The sequence below is a fragment of the Chlorocebus sabaeus genome, chromosome 22, assembly GCF_047675955.1.
Source record: "Chlorocebus sabaeus isolate Y175 chromosome 22, mChlSab1.0.hap1, whole genome shotgun sequence".
Taxonomy (NCBI): Eukaryota; Metazoa; Chordata; class Mammalia; order Primates; family Cercopithecidae; genus Chlorocebus; species Chlorocebus sabaeus.
This window is the reverse complement of record NC_132925.1, coordinates 49,795,476-49,814,894: the sequence shown is the minus strand read 5'-3', so window position 1 is coordinate 49,814,894 and position 19,419 is coordinate 49,795,476. Positions and strand designations below refer to the sequence as shown.

At 47.0% G+C, this 19,419-nt stretch overlaps 1 protein-coding gene across 3 annotated transcripts in view; it reads left to right on the top strand.

Annotated features, from left to right (window-relative positions):
* The window catches only part of C22H3orf20 (chromosome 22 C3orf20 homolog), an 82,838-nt gene extending 73,629 nt beyond the window's left edge, over positions 1-9,209 (top strand). For 2 of the 3 annotated variants that reach the window (XM_073009827.1, XM_073009826.1), the window contains one exon: positions 1,811-2,419. In XM_073009827.1, the coding sequence (XP_072865928.1) occupies positions 1,811-2,287 (477 nt within the window). In that variant the 3' untranslated portion in view covers positions 2,288-2,419. Of the gene's footprint in view, positions 1-1,810; positions 2,420-3,414; positions 3,558-7,046; positions 7,182-7,781 lie in introns of those variants that run through there. The other variant, XM_007985331.3, reaches the window with a different exon arrangement.
* Positions 9,210-19,419: the final 10,210 nt, after the last annotated feature.

Sequence of the window (19,419 nt, the reverse complement as noted above, 5' to 3'; positions counted from 1 at the left end):
TGTGCTGGGCATGGGCCGGGCCCTGGGAACCCAGCATGACTCAGATGCAGACTGGGCCCTAGAGTAGCTCCCAGTGTGGCAGCAACTCCAGCACCGCCAGTGAGGCCGTGAGAGGACAGCTCTGGGCAAGCAGGAGCCTGGGAACATGTGCCTGCTGCCTCCTGGGGGTCCGGAGGGCTGTCCAGGTTGAGTGGGGTTTTGGCAGGTGATTAATGTTCCTGGAAGAGGCAGTGGCCTATGCAAAGGGGGACAGGAAAGAAGCACAGCTCAAGGTCCCAGCTGATTGTGGTTGAGGTCTAAAGGGAGTCTTCGGGCCCATGGAATGCACTCCAGCCTACTCATTGCTGCAGTAGAATCGTTCCTACCTATCAGGCCTATGTAACCCTCCAAGCGTGCAGTCATTCCCAGCAGCATTGGCACAGTTTGAAGGCTGGCCCCAACCCCAGACCAACTGGAGCAAAGGATGGCACATGAGCACGTGAGCTGGGTTTCCACGTGGTGACTTCCTTCAAGCCCTCTTTGCCCTCCAGTCTCCTAGAATCTGCTGTGTTTGCCCATTTCCCATTTGCTGCTGCAGAGTTCTGGGTGTCCATGTGCTCCAGGGGTGGGAGTTCTGCATGGACACCCTGCTCCCAGGAGCGGCCCCTCCCTGACTCTGGCATGCCCACCCTCGGGTCTGTGCTCCAGACCTTCTGAGCAGACACCAGTAGCCCTTTGACCATCTCATCCAAGAGTATAGACTCAGCCACAAGCCTTTTCACTTGTCCCATACAGCAAAGCCATGTTTGTTTTCCAGAGCCAACCTCCAATTTAGTTGAATCCAGTGAGCATGTATTGAGTTCCTTCTGTGTGTCTGTCCATGTAGAGACAGATAAAATCCTGCCCACGGGGGAGCTTAGAACTGACTTTCGCTTATCATGGGGCTAGTTGTTGTTTGCTAATAGTTGTCCCTAAGCAATTGGAGTGCTCAGGTGACCGACCCCAGCCATGGGCAACGTGAGTGAGGACAGGGCGTGGCCTGAGGCAGTTCATAAAGGAGTGGGCAGCAGGCCTAGAGGACAGACTTGGAAGCAGATGTCAGATTAGGGTGTCTTTGGTGAATGCAGAAATGTTCCCCGCTTTCTCTTTACCTGACAGCTAGAACATTGGGTGTGGTTCTGAGTTTCATATTGGAGACTGAAAGGATAGCTGGAGGCACCTGGAAATAAAGGCAGATAAAACGGGAAGACAGCACATTGGCTGTATTAATAGATCTGAGGCATCCAGAAAGGAGAGGCAAGAGGCCAGCTTTCCTCTGAATTGCCCAGACCCTACCTTGAGGTATGGGTTCAGCTCAGGTCCTCTCCCTGGATATAGTGACTGGGAGGGTCCTGAGGGGCTTGCCAGCAGTAGGTAGGGAGTGGAGGAATTCTTTATGCTGTGTAAAGTAGACTCAAAAGCCTGGAAATGGGTCCACCCAAGAACACAGTTCCCATCTTCAAACCTCTGCAGTGCTACTCCCAGGGCAAGGGAGCAGTCACATTCTGTGGACCCCAGAGGGCCAGGCTAGTGGACGTCACATGTGGGGCAGCCACCTCAGAAATGGCCTTCTCCCCTAGCGGGCTCTAATCAGATCCAGGGACATCCTCAAGGGACAGTCATGGAAGGTGTGCATGCAGGCCCAAGGGCTCCTGGAGCAGGAGGAGTTAGAGAGAGGGAGTTGTACAGAGCTCCAGGACTCAGGGGGAACCTGGCCTAGCCAGGAATATGGCAATTCAGGTACATCTTCTTGGCATGGGGGTGACCAGTTCTCATATTTCTCTCCTGGCAGTGCCGGTATGACTCCTACCGCCTGCTGCAGTATGACCTGAACAGCCCCCTGCAGGAGGACCCTCCCCTGATGGTGAAGAAGAACTCTGTGGTGCAGGGAATGATTCTGGTGAGCCAGCAGGGACTTGCCATCCACTGCCTGCCACCCAGCTGCAGCTACCTCTGCTCCTGTAGAATCACACATGTGGGAGGAGGAGGAGAGAGGAGAAGAAGGAAGGGGCTGTGGAATTATCTCCCCACCCTGGCTGAGGCCCAGAGAGCAGGAAGACTGACCAAGAGTCACCCAGCACACAGAGCTGGGGCTGGAGCCCAGGACCCCATGTGTCCCCCATCCCAGGAGACTGAAGGGACAGGTGACATTCAACCTAACAAATCAAATTTCCTTCATCTGTTTGTTTTTAAATGGCTTTATCCTAAAAACGTTCACTGTAAATACTTACACATGCTCATTATGGAAAGCTTAGAAAATACAATTTAGAAAATAATGATATCATCAGATCACCCAGAGAGTCTCATTTGCTCATCCCACAGATATGTACCTAGCACCTGCGAGGACCACCGCATGCTAAGACTTTGGTGTCTGACCTTTGCAGTCCTTTTCTGCATATATTCTTTGCAATTCTTCTTTTTAAATTAAAATACCATGAGCATTTCCCCATGTCCTTATATAGTTTGTAACACCTGAGTTTTAACCACTGTGTAAGAGTCTGTCATTTTTTTTTTTTTTTTTTTTTTAGACAAAGGCTCACACTCTCATCCAGGCTGGAGTACAGTGGCACAATCTCGATTCACTGCAATCTCCGCCCCCTGGGCTCAAGTGATTCTCCTGCCTCAGCTTCCCAAGTAGCTGGGACTACAGGTGCCCGCCATCACGCCCAGCTAATTTTTGTATTTTTAGTAGAGATGGGGTTTCACCATATTGGCCAGGCTGGTCTCGAACCCCTGACCTTGTGATCCACCCGCCTTGGCCTCCCAAAGTGAAGAGTCTGTCATTTTATCTATTTGTGCTGCTTTTATTGACATTTAAGTTATTTGTGTGTGTGTGGTTTTTTTTTTTTTTTTTTTTTTTTTGCCATAACAAATAATGCTGTCATGAATATTTTTGCACAGAAATATTTGGATAGGTGTCTACCTGTTGGGGACTGACCTGTGGGGGTGGGAGCCCTGCCCTCAAGGGGCTCCCATTCCATGGGATGAGCTGAAAGGTACATACACAGCAGGGGAACAGCTTTCTGGCCGCAGGGCTCTGTGGGGCTGTATGTGAAGTGCATGTGAGCTGGGTGGCCAAGCAGGCAGAAGGGAAGGAGAGCTGCCCTCCCCAAGTTGCCCAGGGAGGTATGGCTGAGCCAAAACCCTGCTCAGGTCCCCAAGTCATAGGGCAACCTCACCATCCCAGGCTGGACAGGGGCTGGACTCAGCCTACCTCCCTCGGCAACTCATGGAGGGCAGCACTCCTTCCCCAGCCACCCAAGGCCTGCCTCACGGTGCAAGCTCTCAGAGGTCTGTGGCACTGTCCTAGTGAAATTCCAAACTCGCCTGTCTTATCAGTGGACACTGCTGTGCTGATGTGCTGAGGATCTCTCCTCGTTTCCTTCCTGTCAACAGATGTTTGCCGGGGGAAAGCTCCTTTTTGGGGGCCGTGTTTTGAATGGATATGGCCTCAGCAAGCAGAATCTGCTGAAACAGATCTTCCGGTCTCAACAGGATTGCAAGATGGGCTACTTCCTGCCGGACGACTACAAATTCAAGTAAAACAGGAAACACGCAGGTTGAGGGATGGGCCTGGGGAGGGATGGAGGGCAGAAAGGAGACTTGGGCTGTGAAAGGGGAACTGAGGGGAGCAGGCGGGGCGGAAGGGATGGAGTGGGGAGGGGGGCTGGAGGTGGGAGGCCTCCACCTGTGGCACACATGGCAAAAACTACAGCAGGAGGACTTCACAGGTGGGCAGGGGAGGGATGGGAGTGGGTGCAGAGTGGAAGGGGGTGTGTGAGCAAGGCCATGTTGTGGGTTTCTTTGGGACACAAGTTTGGGAAAAGGGCCCTCTTGGAGATCTTGGGGACATGGGAATGCTTGCATAGTGCCTGTTTCTGTTGGAATAATCTAGACAGGTTTGGTGGGCAGGAGCTCTGGCTACACCCCCTCTCTGTCCCACCACACCCTACAACCACCTCATGTGCAAGCTGAGCCCCGCTTCTGCTTTGGTTTTTCGTTTGTTTTGAGAGAGGGTCTCAACTCTGTCGCCCAGGCCGGAGTACAGTGACACGATCATAGCTCACTGCATCCTTGAATGACTGGGCTCAAGTGATCCTCCTGCCTCAGCCTCCCCACACAGACAAAGGCCATCCGTGAAGTGATCCCAGGCCCTATAGCAGGAAGTACTGGCTTAAATCTGCCTCTGGGCTTCTGAGCTTGGGCTTTTCAACAAGGTGATGCCAACTTGTTGAGCACCTTCTGGGCCCAGCTCTCATGAGATGATCTTCTTGAGCCGAGAGACCTAGCTTTGAGTGGCTCAAGAAGAATACAGCCTAGTCCAGGAAGGAGCCTGCGCTGCATGAAGCGCCTGAAGACTGCATTAGGGGAGCATGAGCAGATCTGAGACCGCCTGGGCAGCACGGTGTAGTGAGACACTTGCAGGATGAGGTTGGAGCCCCTGCTGCACTCTACTGGCTGGGTGACTGTGGGGAATCAGTTTACCTCCCTAATCCTCTGTTTCCTCATCTTCTAAATGAGGAAATAATGCCCACCTTCAGAGGCTGTGAGGATCTCATGAAAGTGTGTTTGTTAAAGAGCTTTGTGAACTGTGAAGCAAATGATGAGGCATGTGGAAAGTTATTTATACGCAGACCTGGGGTATGCAGCCCTAAGTCCTATGACTGCACCCCCACAGCGCTGAGTCTGGGCATCCCCCCACTCCCACACAGGACCCTCAGTTTTCTAGGAGTCCTTAATGCCCATCTCACTGCAGTAAGCTGAGTCTGGGTCTTGTCCAAGTTGGGGAACCCACTTCTGGAGGAACTGAGGAGGTCATGCCAAGTGACCCTCGCAACTCAGAACACTCAGCAGGGAAGGCAGGCCCAGAAGGAGCCTGTGGAGGGTAAGGAGGGGCAGATGCTGAAAGGTGCAGACAGAAAAGTCACTGAGACCCCACTGCCTGAGACTCCAAGAGGGAGAGGGCTTGGTGGTTCCTGAAGACCAGTCACCAATAATCCCAGGGAGAAAGACAGATGCACCAAGGTCAGGACAGGACAGGACAGGACAGTACAGGGGGATGCTGTTGGGATGGGCCCAGGCTGAAGATGAGCTGAGGCTACAGGAAGATGCCAAAGAGGACCAGCAAGGGCATTTTCAGAAACATTCAGAAGAAGGCTAGCCTGCTATGGTGCACGGGGAGTGAATGTCTTAGCCTGTTGAACATTTATTTCCCACTGTCTGGAGGCTGGTAAGTCTAAGACCAAGGCACCAATGGATTAGGTGTCTGGCAAGGGCTGCTTCCTGGTTCATAGATGGTGCCTTCTTGCTGTGTCCTTGCATGGCAGAAAGGACGAGGGTCTCTCTGGGGCCTCTTGTATAAGGACACTAATCCCATTCATGAGGGTCCCACCCTCATAACTGCCTTACCTCCCAAAGGCCCTGCCTGCCAACACTATCACCTTGGGGGTGAGGATTTCAGCATATCAATTTGGGGGAACATAGACATTCAGACGATCACAGTGGGGGATGCCAGAAAGTAGTTACAAAGAGACATAGCTCTTATTTGGCTCTAGATGTCTTCAAAAGGAAGATGCTCTTTAGTAGGAAATGATAGCTTAAGGAATCTGGCCACTTTTTATAGCTGTGTGACCTGTGCAAAACACTCACCCTCTCTGTGCACCAGCTTCTTTGTCTGTAGAGTGAGACTCACTGTATTGGGTTATGGGGATTAGAGGAGTCAGCACGTGGGAAGTGCTGGCACACAGCTCACATTTACTGAGATTACTACCTACCGTTGTTAGTGATATTATCATTAAAATGAGCTCTGGTCTCCTAATTTGTTATATCTAAGGATTCTGAAAGAACTTAATGGTATGCTTACAACGGTCTTCAACAATTGTTCAGGAATGGTGAGGAAAGAATCAGAAAACTAGACACACACACATACACACAAACCAGATACACACATATACAAATTATATGCATACATACAAACTATAAACACACATGTAAACTAGACACACATGTACACACACACATTAGATTCCAGTACATACTAGATGCACAAACACACACAAACTAGACACAGAAGTATACACAAACTAGACATAAATACACATGCATACACTCTACACAGATACACAAACCAGACACACACAAACTAGATAGAAACATACACGCATACGTACAAACTAGAAACATGCACACAAGATGGTCTAGGTTCTTGGAAATGGAAAGAGGCAGATTCGTGAAACTATTAACCAGTAGGACTCCTCCTAATCCTAGAATAGCCAAGTGGGTTGATGGTTTAAGAGCACTTAGGTGAAAAAAGGAAATGGAATCTTTAACTGAAAGCATTGCCATAGCAGTCGTTCCTGTAATCTGGATGCCAGAAGCTTGGACCAAGGTGTGGGCAGGGCCACGCTCTCCCAGAAGCCGCTAGGCGGCTCCGTCCCAGGCCTTGCTCCCCGCTCCTGGTAGCTCCTTGGCCTGTGGCCACAGAACTGTGATCCTCACATGGCGTTCTCCCAAATTTCCCCTTTGTAAAGGAACATCAGTCATGTTGGATTGGACCCACCCTCCTCCAGTATGGCCTCATCTTAACTAATGATGTCTGCAACAACCCTATTTCCAAATAAGGCCACATTCTGGGGTCTTGGGGTTTAGGATTTCTACATATGTATTTGGGGGGCATGTGTTCAGCCCACAATGTTACACATGATAACACATTTCCTTTGCTTCCTGTCATCTCTCCTGTGGTCACTTATGGAGCCCTCCCACCCCACCGCAGGCATTTGCCATGGTCAGTGTTGGGGTGTGGGTATAGCAGCCTGTGGGTTAGGGCCAATCCAGCCCAAAACAGAAGCCAGGGAAGCCAACCTCCAGCGTGTCACTGGGTCCCTGAAGAGGTCAGATTCTCCCTTCGCCGCCCTCAGGAGGAGGAGCACGTGTGTCCTTGTCTGTCTAGGCTCCCAGAACACTGACAAGACAGCGTGCAGCACGCCCTGGGCCCTGAGCACTGCCCCCCAACCCTGCCTCCCCTGCAGTGTTCCCAGCTCTGTCCTGAGCCTGGAGGATTCTGAATCAGCCAAGAAAGCCGAGCCAGAAGATATCCAAGGAAGCAGCTCCTCATTGGCCCTGGAAGACTATGTGGAGAAGGAGTTACCTCTGGAGGCTGAGAAGTAGGTGACCACACCCGCTGCCAGAATGGGCATGGCTCACAGCAGGCCACCTTGGGGCTATTTGGCCTTGGGCAAGTCACTTCCCCCCAGGCCTGGGTCATGTCCAACCATCCCTGACATGTAGCCTGTGTAATCAACACAATACTGGGCGGGCATGCAGGCTGCCCTGGAGCTGCTCGCAGTGGTCTGGGTGGTAGAGATAGAGGCTTTTTGAGGACTTTGCAGGAAAACCCCACAGCCCAGACCTATTAGTCTGAGAAGGGTGGAGACGGCCCTGCTGTCTCTTTGCAAGAAACTTGCTGCACCTGTTAAAAGTCCCTGACTACTGGTGCTGGTAACCATGAAATGAATCACGCATTCAGCATGGCGTGGAGATCACATATTTCTCATGAAGATAGAAAAGCAAAATTAGGAGCATGTAGAAAGGTCACAGGTGCCACCGGGACCCTCTGGTTGGAGCAGCACCCAGACAGCCTCACCTGTGCAAGGGAGAGGGCTTTGTCCCTCCTGGCCCTATCAGGCCTGGGCTCTGGGCACTGTGAAGAACAGCCCTTCCCCCGCCCAGCCCTCAGCAGTCGCTTTCTCTATTTTGATCTTTAGGGCAAGAGAGCCTGAAGTGGAGCTACATCCTCTCAGGAGGAACAGCAAGGTAACCAGCGGGAAGAAGCAGGCCTCCAAGAAGTAGTGCCATCCTGGCGGCAGCCAAGTAAGCCAGGCCCCGGACCGGGGTGCTGGGGCTTCCTGCCAGCCCAGCCCTGCCTCCCCGGTCTCCCACCCTGTCCTCCAAGCCTCTGTAATAAACCAGCGGACCTCCAGCATCGGGGTGAGGCTCTGGGGAAGGACAGACCCAGCTCAGTCTGTCTGCTGTGAGGCCCCCAACAGACTTGTTCCAGGTCAAGTCTTTGGAAACTCGGTTTCCCCAATATAGAGCTTCCTCTGCGGCCAGTTAAGTCAGCTGAGGCCCTCCCACGCTCAAGGAAAGAAATGTTTCCCTCCAAGGGGTAGCTCCAGGGTAGGTGACCCAGTAACGCCCGGGATGCTCAGATGGGACTGAACTGGGTCTCCTACCCTTCCTGGGTGGGGGAGGCTCAGTCTATAGCCTAGGTGGAAAACACAGCAAGAAGAGAACAGTGAAGAGGCAGAGAGAAAGGCCAGAGACAGGGAAGAAGAGACAAAGGGAGAAATGAGAGGAGGAGCAAGGAGACAGAGGAAGACACAAGTGAGCGGGCAAGGGAGAGGGTAAGAAAGAAGATGGAGGAGGGAGAAGGAGAGAGGAAGAGTAGGACGAATAAACAAGGAGGGAGGAGGAAGGGGAGGGGAACAAGGAAAGGGGAGTGGGGAGGGGAACAAGTAAGGAGCGGAGGGGAGGGAGAGGGGAACAAGTAAGAAGGGAGGGGGCAGGAAGAAGCAAGTGTGGAGTGAGGAGGGAGTGAAGAGGGTGACGGGGAAGAAATCACTGAGGGGGGATCTGAGGAAGATGGGAATGGTGCAGGCTGGGAGACTGAATGACAGAGTGCTCACCCCTAGGGACCCTTCAGTGACGCCCTGAAAGCCAGAGCCCTGTGGCCTCCTGGGGGCCAACATCCCCACTGAGCCCAGCCACAGTGCCATTTGGTGCATTTTGGGCTTCTTCCCTGAGCCACAGGCCTTAGAAATCCCTACCAGCAGCAAAGGGCCCAAGACAGTACCCCCTCTGGGGTGCTAAGTTTCCCCATGCCCCTGAGGGTGCCTGTGAGGGACAGAGAGAACCCCTGCTCTAGGCCCACAGCTCTGGGCTATCTTGTCTGGGTTCACCGGAGCCCTTTCCGGGAGCAGCTGAGGACTCCAGAAGGTCAGCCTTGTTCTCCTAGCCCAGAGCAGAGTTCAGGCCTTGAGCTGCAGGCAGCATTTAGTGAGATGTTGCACTTAGAAATGCTTATGTTTCCTCTGTAATATAAGCTTTTTTAATCTGAATTTTTCAAGCTTTAATGTTTATCCTTTGTATCATTCAAAAATGGTTTTTGAATTATACACTTGTTCTTCTAGAAATGAATTTGAAATGACTTGCAATATTCGTAAGCTTGTATCTTTGATATTGAAGGACCTTGATGTTTATCACAGGTTCCAGGGACTCTAACAACTCTCCCCTCCTCCCCTTCTGAGCACAAGGACAGATAAGGATTGGAGGGCAAGGGAAAGAAGTTCCACCTCTGTCCTTGCAGGCTGGCACCTTCCAGCCCCTAACGCAAGACCTTGGTAAAGGCTGGAATGGAGACCTTGGCGCATGAAGGGCCTGAAGCAAAGCCTCTCCCCTGCCACCCTAGACCTGCCGTGTGGGCAGTGTGCTCAGGTGTGCTTGTGTGGATATGCCAAGCAGTCTGCATGTGCCCATCAACAGCCACGTGCACTGTGCACACAGACCTGCCTCTGAAGGGCAGGCCCTGGCCCTGCCCACGGTGCTCACCACACTGAAAGGGGCAAAACTGAGCTGCTCATGGGCAGGACGCCTCCCATTGGTGGAACAGGCCCAGCGAATGTCCAGGGCTGCAGAATCAAATGCACCTTAGGGAAGAGGGAGAAAAGGGGAAACCTCTCTCCATGGAAACCCCAGGAGAGTAGGATAAGGCTTCACCCCTCAAAGATGCCCCCAACAAACCAGGCACGATGGAAAGGTGCTCAATTAACTGAGAACTGAGCCATAAACTGTTTTTGGACTCTTCAGGCTTCCTTCTGTTGGTGTTTTGGCTATAGGGAGATCCAAGGCTTTCTAAGGAAAAAGCTGTGGCCCAATGCACATGGATACTCTAGGGCAAACACTGGCACATCTGCTGCTGCCTCACCCCCAGTCTTTGCAGGCAGCCTCTACCAACTACCTTCCCGTCTCTTCCATCCACGGCGTAGCTCTTTCCTCTAGCCAAGACTCAGTTTTTAGGAAGACTCCTTGGAGGAAGTGAGGGTGCAGCTAGAGCTAAAACCTACAGGGCAGGTTTTGTGAGGAGGCGTTGCTGTGTGTGACCTGTGTCTGAGTAGCTGGCATCCCATTACTCACCTCCCAGGTTATCAGCCTGTCAGGGAGACATGGAATGGTCAGCAGCACATGGCCTCTGGGAAATGGGAGCAGGGTCTCCCCTGATTACTGAGAATCCCTTCTTGCTCAGGCATCCAAGAAAAACTAGCACAAGGAGGAAACCCAGGGATCATGGTGTCTGATCCCTTGATCTGCAGGTGAACCCCAAAATTGGGGCTCAACTCAGGATAGTTTTTGGCTTTGCTTAGGAAGCAGCCCACAGTGAAAGAAAGCAAGTTTATTACAGCAACAGCTACAGCAAAATGGCTGCTCCATAGACAGAGCAGGGCTAGTTTATACCCACTCTTAATTATATGCTAAATAAGTGGTGGGTTATTTGTGAACTTTCTGGAAAAGGGGCAGGGAGTTCCAGGAATCATATAAGGTAACGTTCAGGGTGTTGCTATGGCATCATTCATAAACTATCCTGGCACTTGTGAGTGTCCTATGCAAATGTATTATAATTAGGATATAATGAGCAACAACAGCAACTAGAGGTTGCTTTCATCGCCATCATGGTCCTAGCTGGTTTGGGCCGGCTTTTTTGTTGTTCTTGTTACAATCTGCTTCCATCAGCAGAGCAGTCACCAAGGCTTGGAAAACAAGTCCTGCTGATCTCCCACCTCACCCTCACTTTATAAAAAAGGAGACTGAGGCCCAGAGGAAGGACGGCGGTAGTCAGCACACGGCAGCAGCGGGCAAGGTCTCCTCCCACCCCTCCCTGTGGAGGTGTACCCAGGGCCTAGAGGAGGGAAAGAAGGGCAAGGCTTCTGTCTCCAGCAACACTGTGCACTAAATGGCCTGAAAACACCATCTTGTTACAAAACACATAGAAATACTGGATAACATAAATTAAATACCCCTTTAATTGCATATGGGAACTCACAAGGTCATAGGGAAAATCTTCGGGGACTAAAAAACAAGAGGAAGGAGGGGAAACCAGGTGGTAAGCATTTGTCTCATCAACGTAAGTGACAAGGTGGTCTTTTCAAGGAATGGTGCTGGAACAACCAGACGGTTGTATGGGAAAAATTAAATCAATCTTTTTTTTTTTTTGAGACGGAGTCTTGCTCTGTCGCCCAGGCTGGAGCGCAGTGGCCGGATCTCAGCTCACTGCAAGCTCCGCCTCCCGGGTTGACGCCATTCTCCTGCCTCAGCCTCCCTAGTAGCTGGGACTACAGGCGCCCGCCACCTCGCCCGGCTAGTTTTTTTGTATTTTTTTAGTAGAGATGGGGTTTCACCGTGTTAACCAGGATGGTCTCGATCTCCTGACCTCGTGATCCGTCTGTCTCGGCGCTGGGATTATAGGCCTGAGGCACCACGCCCAGCCATCAATCTTTACTTCATACCACTCACAATAATTAATTCAAAATGGATCATAGACCTGTACTTAAGAGCTAAAATTACACTTCTAGAGGAAAACATAAGGAAATATTTGTGATTTTAAAACAAAGATTTCCTAGGACAGTAAGAAAAAAAAATAGTGAAAAGTAAAATGGATTGGACTTCACCTTAAAAACTTCTGCTCCTCTAAAAACACTTTTAAGAAAATATAAAGGTGCACCACAAACTGGGAGAAAAATATAAATTTCTGGAATAAAGACCTCTTACAACTCAAGAAGAAAGCCCTGTTTTTTTTTTTTAAAGGAGTAAATATTTGAACATACATTTTGCAAAAGTAGATATATAGATGGTTTTTTTAAAAAACCATCTATCTAAAACAAGATGTTCAATGTCATCAGTCTTTAGGGAAATGCAAATTAAAACCACAAATGAGATACTACTAGAAACCTATTAGAATGGCTAAAAAAATATTTTTTGAACTGAAAATGCCAAGTAATGGAAAGTATGTGCAGCAGCGAGAACTCCCATACATTGCTGGTGGGAATGTAAAATGTTAAAAGTACTTTGGAAGAGCATTTGATGGTTTCTTATTAGTCACGCATCTTATAAGAGCAGGGGGAAGGCCCAGGGTAAGGAGCAGGTGGCAGACCCATTCTGTGAGGAGTGGCTGGAGGGCCTGGGCTGGCTCAGCCTGCACCCAAAGCCTGAGAGAGGCTCAGTCACTGTCCCTCACCTCTGCATGTCTGTCCCAGGGCCTGAGACTGGGAAAGTGAAATCATAGGCAGTTTTCAGCAATCTTCTATTGAAATAAGATCGGATTTTTAGGCTGAACCCCAAAAACCATAGTAAGAAATTTCCCCAAGAACCGTTGTGTCCACAGATCAATAGGGCCAGAGCTAGAACCAGCAGGACATCTGTTCTGCAAGATATAAACACCCACTGAGGGCAGCCTGGTTTTCACCCACCTGGCAAGCCGACCTGAACTACTGGCTCCTTCCCTGCCCCGGAGAAACTGTGAAGCAAGTGTGGACACCAGGAACTAAACCCTTTAAGAAAAACCTGGAAAGCTAAACGTGTCTAAAACTGGTTTGGTTGCAGGGGGAAATGTGGGTGGCTGCAGCCTGAGGAGGACAGGAGATGGGTGCAGTGGAAGAGAACTGTGTGAAATCTTCCCCAGCTCTGCCCAGCCTTTCCTCAGCCGAGCCTTGGGGCAGTCACCTGCCTCTTTACTGTAGCAACAGTGGCAGCCCAGGCCACTGGTGCAAATGCAGGGTTAATACTGAAGGAGGGCAAAGGTTTTGCCATTAAGGTGTTGACAAAAGCAGATGATGATAACCAGGTGCCTTTGACCATTTAAAAGCTCCATCTTGGCCGGATGTGGTGGCTCACACCTGTAATCCCAGTACTTTGGGATGCCTAGGCAGACGATTCACCTGAGGTCAGGAGTTCAAGACCAGTCTGGCCAACATGCTAAAACCCCGACTCAACTAAAAATACAAAAAACTTAACCAGGTGTGGTGGCATGTGCCTGTAATCCCAGCTACTCAGGAGGCTGAAGCGGGAGAATCACTTGAACCCAGGAGATTGCAGTGAGCCAAGATCGCACCACTACACTCCAGCCTGGACAACAAGAGTGAAACTCCTTCTCAATAAATAAATAAATAAATAAATGCTCCAGCTTTTCCCCTCCAAACTACTGATTACAAGGCCATGAGAGGCCCTCTCTGATGGCGGGTGCTGCTTCCCCCAGGGATTTTTTTTTTTTTTTTGAGACGGAGTCTCGCTCTGTTGCCCAGGCTGGAGTGCAGTGGCCGGATCTCAGCTCACTGCAAGCTCCGCCTCCCAGGTTTACGCTATTCTCCTGCCTCAGCCTCCAGAGTAGCTGGGACTACATACAGGTGCCCGCCAACTCGCCTGGCTAATTTTTTGTATTTTTTAGTAGAGACGGGGTTTCACTGTGTTAGCCAGGATGGTCTCGATCTCCTGACCTTGTGATCCGCCCTTCTTGGCCCCCCAAAGTGCTGGGATTACAGGCTTGAGCCACTGTGCCCAGCCTCCCCCAGGGATTTTTAAAGTCATACTCTAGCCAGGGAATTTGCCTAGTGGAGTGACAATAAATCTGAGTGAGGAACAGAGGTTCTGGGGTAAAGGGGCTCATTCGTTTACCGTCTCTAACATGGATTGGGACTTGGCTTTTCATTCTTCCCCAAAACACATAAGCAGAGCAGCTGATAAGGAATATCATACATATAAGACAAAAGCTGAAGAGCCAGTTAATAGGTTAGAACACTATACTATAGGACTCTCCCAGAATCAGGAAAGGTTAACTATATATATAATATAAAACAAACCTGGCCAACAGAGGGAGACCCTGTCTCTACAAAAAATTTAAAAATTAACCAGGTGTGGTGGTGTACCTGTGGTCCCAGCTACTTGGGAGGCTGAGGTGGGGGGATTGCTTGAGCCTGAGAGGTCAAGGCTGCGGTGAGCTGTAATCACACCAGTACACTCCAGCCTGGGTAAAAGAGCAAAACCCCCATCTCAAATATATATAACACTGAAAGATGTGGAGAAAAAAATAAAGTACCAAAACCCAGATGATAAGGGTCCTGGAGGGTATAAAAATAAAAGTGTAGAGAAGGAACTATTATTTGAAAAAATAATGGAGATAATATGCCATAATTATGAAAAATGAAATACTTTAGGTTAAAATTAATCAGAGTGCCAAACAGAAGAGTTAAGGAAAAACCTATACATGGACATATTATAGTGAAATCGGAGAAAAAAAAAATCTCTAAAAGATACCAGAGAGAAGCAGACCACCTACAAAGAAACAAGCATCAGGCTGACATCAGATTTTTCATAGCAATGCTAGAAGTGGGAAGAATGTAATATCTTTAAAGAGTTGAAGGCAAAGTACTCTAAACTGTAGGGTTAGGAGTAGAGATACTAAAGAGACATGGCAGTGTGAAAAAGTATTTAGCTTGTTTAGGGGAAAAGTAGACACTGATAAGCATAAGCGTCAATAGGAATAAACAGGTATAAAATTGGTCTTAATGGCACCCACCATAAGACCAAAATAGAATATATAACTTTTCGACTGCTCAGGAATACTCTGTTTGTCCAAGGGAAACAAGTGAAGAGGAAAAAAAAAAAAAGGGTAAAAAAGTAATACCAAAAACAAGTCTCAATGTAAGGTTAGCATAATAAATGTAAATGGGTTAAACTTCCCAATCAAAAAATAGAGGCTTTCATATACAAAAACTTGTACATGAATGTTCACTGAAGCATTATTCACAATAGCCATAAAGGGGAAACAACTCAAATGTCCATCAGTTGATGAATAGATGAATAAATTATGGTATATCCATAAAGTAGAATGTTATTCAGTGGTAAAAAGAATACAGTTTTGATTCATGTTACAACATGGGTGAACCTTGAAAATATTATGCTAAGTCAAAGAAAACAGTCACAAAAGATCACGTATTATATGATTCCATTTATATGAAATACACAGAATAGGCAAATTTATAAAATCAGAAACTGGAGTAGTAGTTGCCTAGGACTGGAGGGCAGGAGAAACAGGGAGTGATTTTTAATGGATATAGAATTTCTTTTGGCATTATGAAAATATTCTAAAATTAGTTAATGGTGATGGTTGCACAACTTGGTAAATATATTAAAAATCACTGAATTTTACATTTTAAATGGGCGAACTATGTGGTATGTGAATTATCTCTCAATAAAGCTGTTAAAATGTTTAAAGTGTAGGGATTCTCAGATTAGGTTTAAAAATACAAGATCTGACTCTATGTTGTCTACTTGAGACAGTCAAAATAGAAAGACACATAAATATTGAAGATACAGGAGTAGAAATATATACCAGGCAAATATGAACCTAAAAAGCTAGGATAGCAATCCTAATATCTGACAAAATATAATTTAAACCAAAAATATAGAGGATAGAGAAAGATGATATATAGGGATAAGAGAAACAATAGAACAAGAATGAAAATGCACCAGGATGTATGCAGTTTCCAAATACATCAGGATAAAAAATATATAACCAACTTAAAGTGAGTTTTTTTTTTTAAGAGATAGGTAGGGTCTTACTATATCACCCAGGCTGGTCTTCAACTCCTGGGTTTAGGTGATCCTCCCAGCTTAGCCTCCTGTGTAGGTAGGACTATGGGCACACACCACTGCACCCAGCTAATGAAGTGAATATTTAAAAATACCATTCCAGAAATTAATAAAGCAGACAAAAAATAAGCAGAGATATCAAAGATCTGTATAATGCTATCAATGAGCTTGACTGCATGTATGCGAATCTACCTAAAATATAGAGAACCCACATTCTTTTTTGACGCCTGTGGAACTTTGTAAAAGATATACCATGTATTAGATCATAAAGGAAACCTTATTCAATCTAAAGAAATTTACAGATTATATTCTCCAAGTAGGATGCAATGAAGTTAGAGACTATAGCAAAAATGTCTTAACACTCTAGGTCTTTGGTTAAAATTGAAATCCTAAAGGAAATTCAGAAATATTTAGATTTGAATGATAGTGAAAATGCTACAAGGTCAGAATTTGTGGCACACAGCTAAAACAGTATTTGGAAGAAAATGTAGAGCTTTAAGTACCTTTATTATTATTACTTGACTATTTTTTTTTAGCCAAAATAAGGTTAAAAATAAGAAAGACATGCAGACATTAATGAAATGGTGAAGACGAACAAACCCCAAAACTAGTCCTTTGAATGAATTAATAAGATGGACCCCCAGAAAGATATATAACAGCTTGGAGAAAAAAGGGAAATAAAGATCTTTTTAAAAATATTATTATGAACAATCAGACAACAATAAATGTGAAAACCTAGTTGAAACCCGGCGCAAAGCCTGCCATGTATTCCCAAATGATTTCCCTTCCTTCTGGGCACACAGCCCGGTTACACTTCCCATTCTCCCATGGATTCATCTGCAGCCGGGCGCCTAAGTTCTGGCTAATGAAATGTGGGTGGCAGGTAAATTCACCACCTCCAGGCCCAGCCTGTAAAAGCTAACCCCGCAGTGCCCCCATGCTCTCGGCAGGGAAGAATGCTGGATATAGAAGTGCCAGTGGAGGACTCTGGGCTCCTAGTGCTCCCACGAGATGGGAGAGTTCTGGCTCTCAGAGCCCTTCCCCAGCCCACAATGAACAATGTCAAAAGCGGGAAATAAACTTCATTGTGTTAAGCCACTGATATTTTTGGGTTTGATTGGTATATCAATTACCTCCTTAATGTAAAATTGATACATTTCTTTAAAAAACACCAGTATAGTTGCAAAAAGAAATTGAAAACTGGAAAAGACCTGGAATTGTAAATAAATTGAAACAGTGGTCAGTCTTATGCATGAGCATGTGCACACACGCACACCCAAAACCCAGGTCCATATGATTTTACAGGTGAGTTTAAAATAGCTCATGTGGCTCACGGCTGTAATCCCAACGCTTTGGGAGGCCGAGGCAGGTGGATCACTTGAGCTCAGGAGTTCAAGATCAGCCTGACCAACATGGTGAAACCCTGTCTCTGCAAAATATACAGAAATTAACTGGGCATGGTGGCCTGTAATCCCAGCTACTCCAGAGGCTGAGCAGAGAGGATGACTTGAGCCTGGGAGGCAGAGGTTGCAGTGAGCTGAGATCATGCCACTGCACTCCAGCCAGGAAGATAGAGCCAGACCCTGTCTCAAAAGAAAAAAGAAAAAAAAGAAAAAAGAAAGAAAGTTGTTTATGCATGTCTTTTATAAGCTCTTCCTAAAAATAGCAAATTTTATTTTATAAAGCTGTTTTTTATGTAAGTTTTGTCAAAGTACAACATAAACATAGAAAAGTAAACAGTGGTTAAGCTCCATCTGAATGAATTTCTCAAGGTAAACATACCCCTATGATATAGTTTGGATATTTGTCCCTGCCTAAATCTCATGTTGAATTGTAGTCCCCAGTGTTGGAGGTGGGGTCTGGTGGAAGGTGTTTGGGTCATGGTGGGGGATCCCTCATAGCTTAGTGTTGTTCTCAAGACAGTGAGTTCTCGTGAGATCTGGTTGTTGTAAAGCGTGGTACTGCCCCCCCAACCCACTCTCTCTTGCTCCCGCTTTCGCCATGCAAAGTGCCTGGTCCCCCTTCACCTTCTGCCATATGTAAGAGCTTCCTGAGGACTCCGCAGACGCTGAGCAGATGCTGGCACCGTACAGCACCATGCTTTTTGGCAGCATACAGATGCCGGCATCAGCCTGTAGAACGGTGAGCCAATTAAACCTCTTTCCTTCATAAATTACCCAGTCTCAGGTGTTTCTTTACAGCAGTGTAAAAACAGACGAACACAGCGCATGACCAGAATCCAGAGCAAATACCACCTGCCTTCCCCATAGGTTAGTTTTGCCTGTTTTTAAATTTTATTCAAATGGCATCACATACTGCGCACTCTTTTGTGTCTGGGTTCTTTTTATTCATTATGTTTATGAAATTCATCTGTGTTGTATGTGATTGAAGTTCATTCAATCGCATTGGTTTATAGAATTTCACTGTACAGTTATACCACAATATATTTATCCATTCTACTACAGATGAGCAATTGGGTTGTTTCTGAGCCTAGTGTACCTCAAAATCAGATAAGGTCAATACAAAGAAGAGAAGATGAAAATCTCATTGCTTATTTCACTGATGAATGTAGGTACAAACATTCTAAAAAAAAGATTAGCTAACTGAATCCAATGGTATATTTATTTTTTTTAATAATACATTATGTCAGGTAAGGTTTATCCTAGCAATGCAAAGACAGTTCAACATCAGAAAATAAATCAATATAATTTGCCGTATTAATAGATTAAATAAGAAAAATCAAATTCTATCTCCACTGGTGAACAAAATTTATTAGATAAAGTCTAGCAAGCTGGAAATAGAAGGTCACTTTCTTAACCTAGTGAAGTTTATATAAGAAAAACCCACAACAAATATTTTCCTTAATGGAGACACTTTATTTTATTTTATTATTATTATTATTATTTTTTGAGACAGAGTTTCACTCTTGTTTCCCAGGCTGGAGTGCAATTGGCACATTCTCGGCTCACTGCAACCTCTGCCTCCTGAGTTCAAGCGATTCTCCTGCCCTAGCCTCCCAAATAGTTGGGATAACAGGCGCTTGCCACCATGCCTGACTAATTGTATTTTTAGTAGAGACGGGGTTTCAGCATGTTGGCCAGGCTGGTCTCGAACTCCTCACCTCAGGTGATCCACCCGCCTTGGCCTCCCAAAGTGCTAGGATTACAGTCATGAGCCACTGCGCCCAGCAATGGAGACACTTTAAATGTTTTAATCTTCCCTGTAAAAAGACAAGGATACTACTTCAACACCACTGTCCAAAATATATTAGACTCTTCAACATTCTACAGAAAGAAATTGAAACAGGTACAAGGATGTAAGAGCAAAAGATAAAATTGTCAGTATTTGAAGATAATTTAATCATCTACCTAGAAAAACCAACAGAATCAATAGACAAACTATTAGAACTAACACGGATTCAGCAAGATGCCAGATGCAAGTGCAACCTATAAAGCTGGTTTCTCATAGTGAAAAGCAGCAGACCAGGTTGCAGGCACAGCGACACAGGGTTCTTAAAACACACAGACGATGGATAAAAAACAGTGGCATTAGGTGCCAGGAATGGACTGACACAGAAAAAAGACAGAGCATGCCTGAGAGGATGGGGCCCCTTTGCATAGGGCCTGGAATGTCTTCCTAGGCCACAAAGATCCAGAATAGATCCGTGGCTGCAGGTTGCTGAAACCCCCAGCACCCCTCACCCAG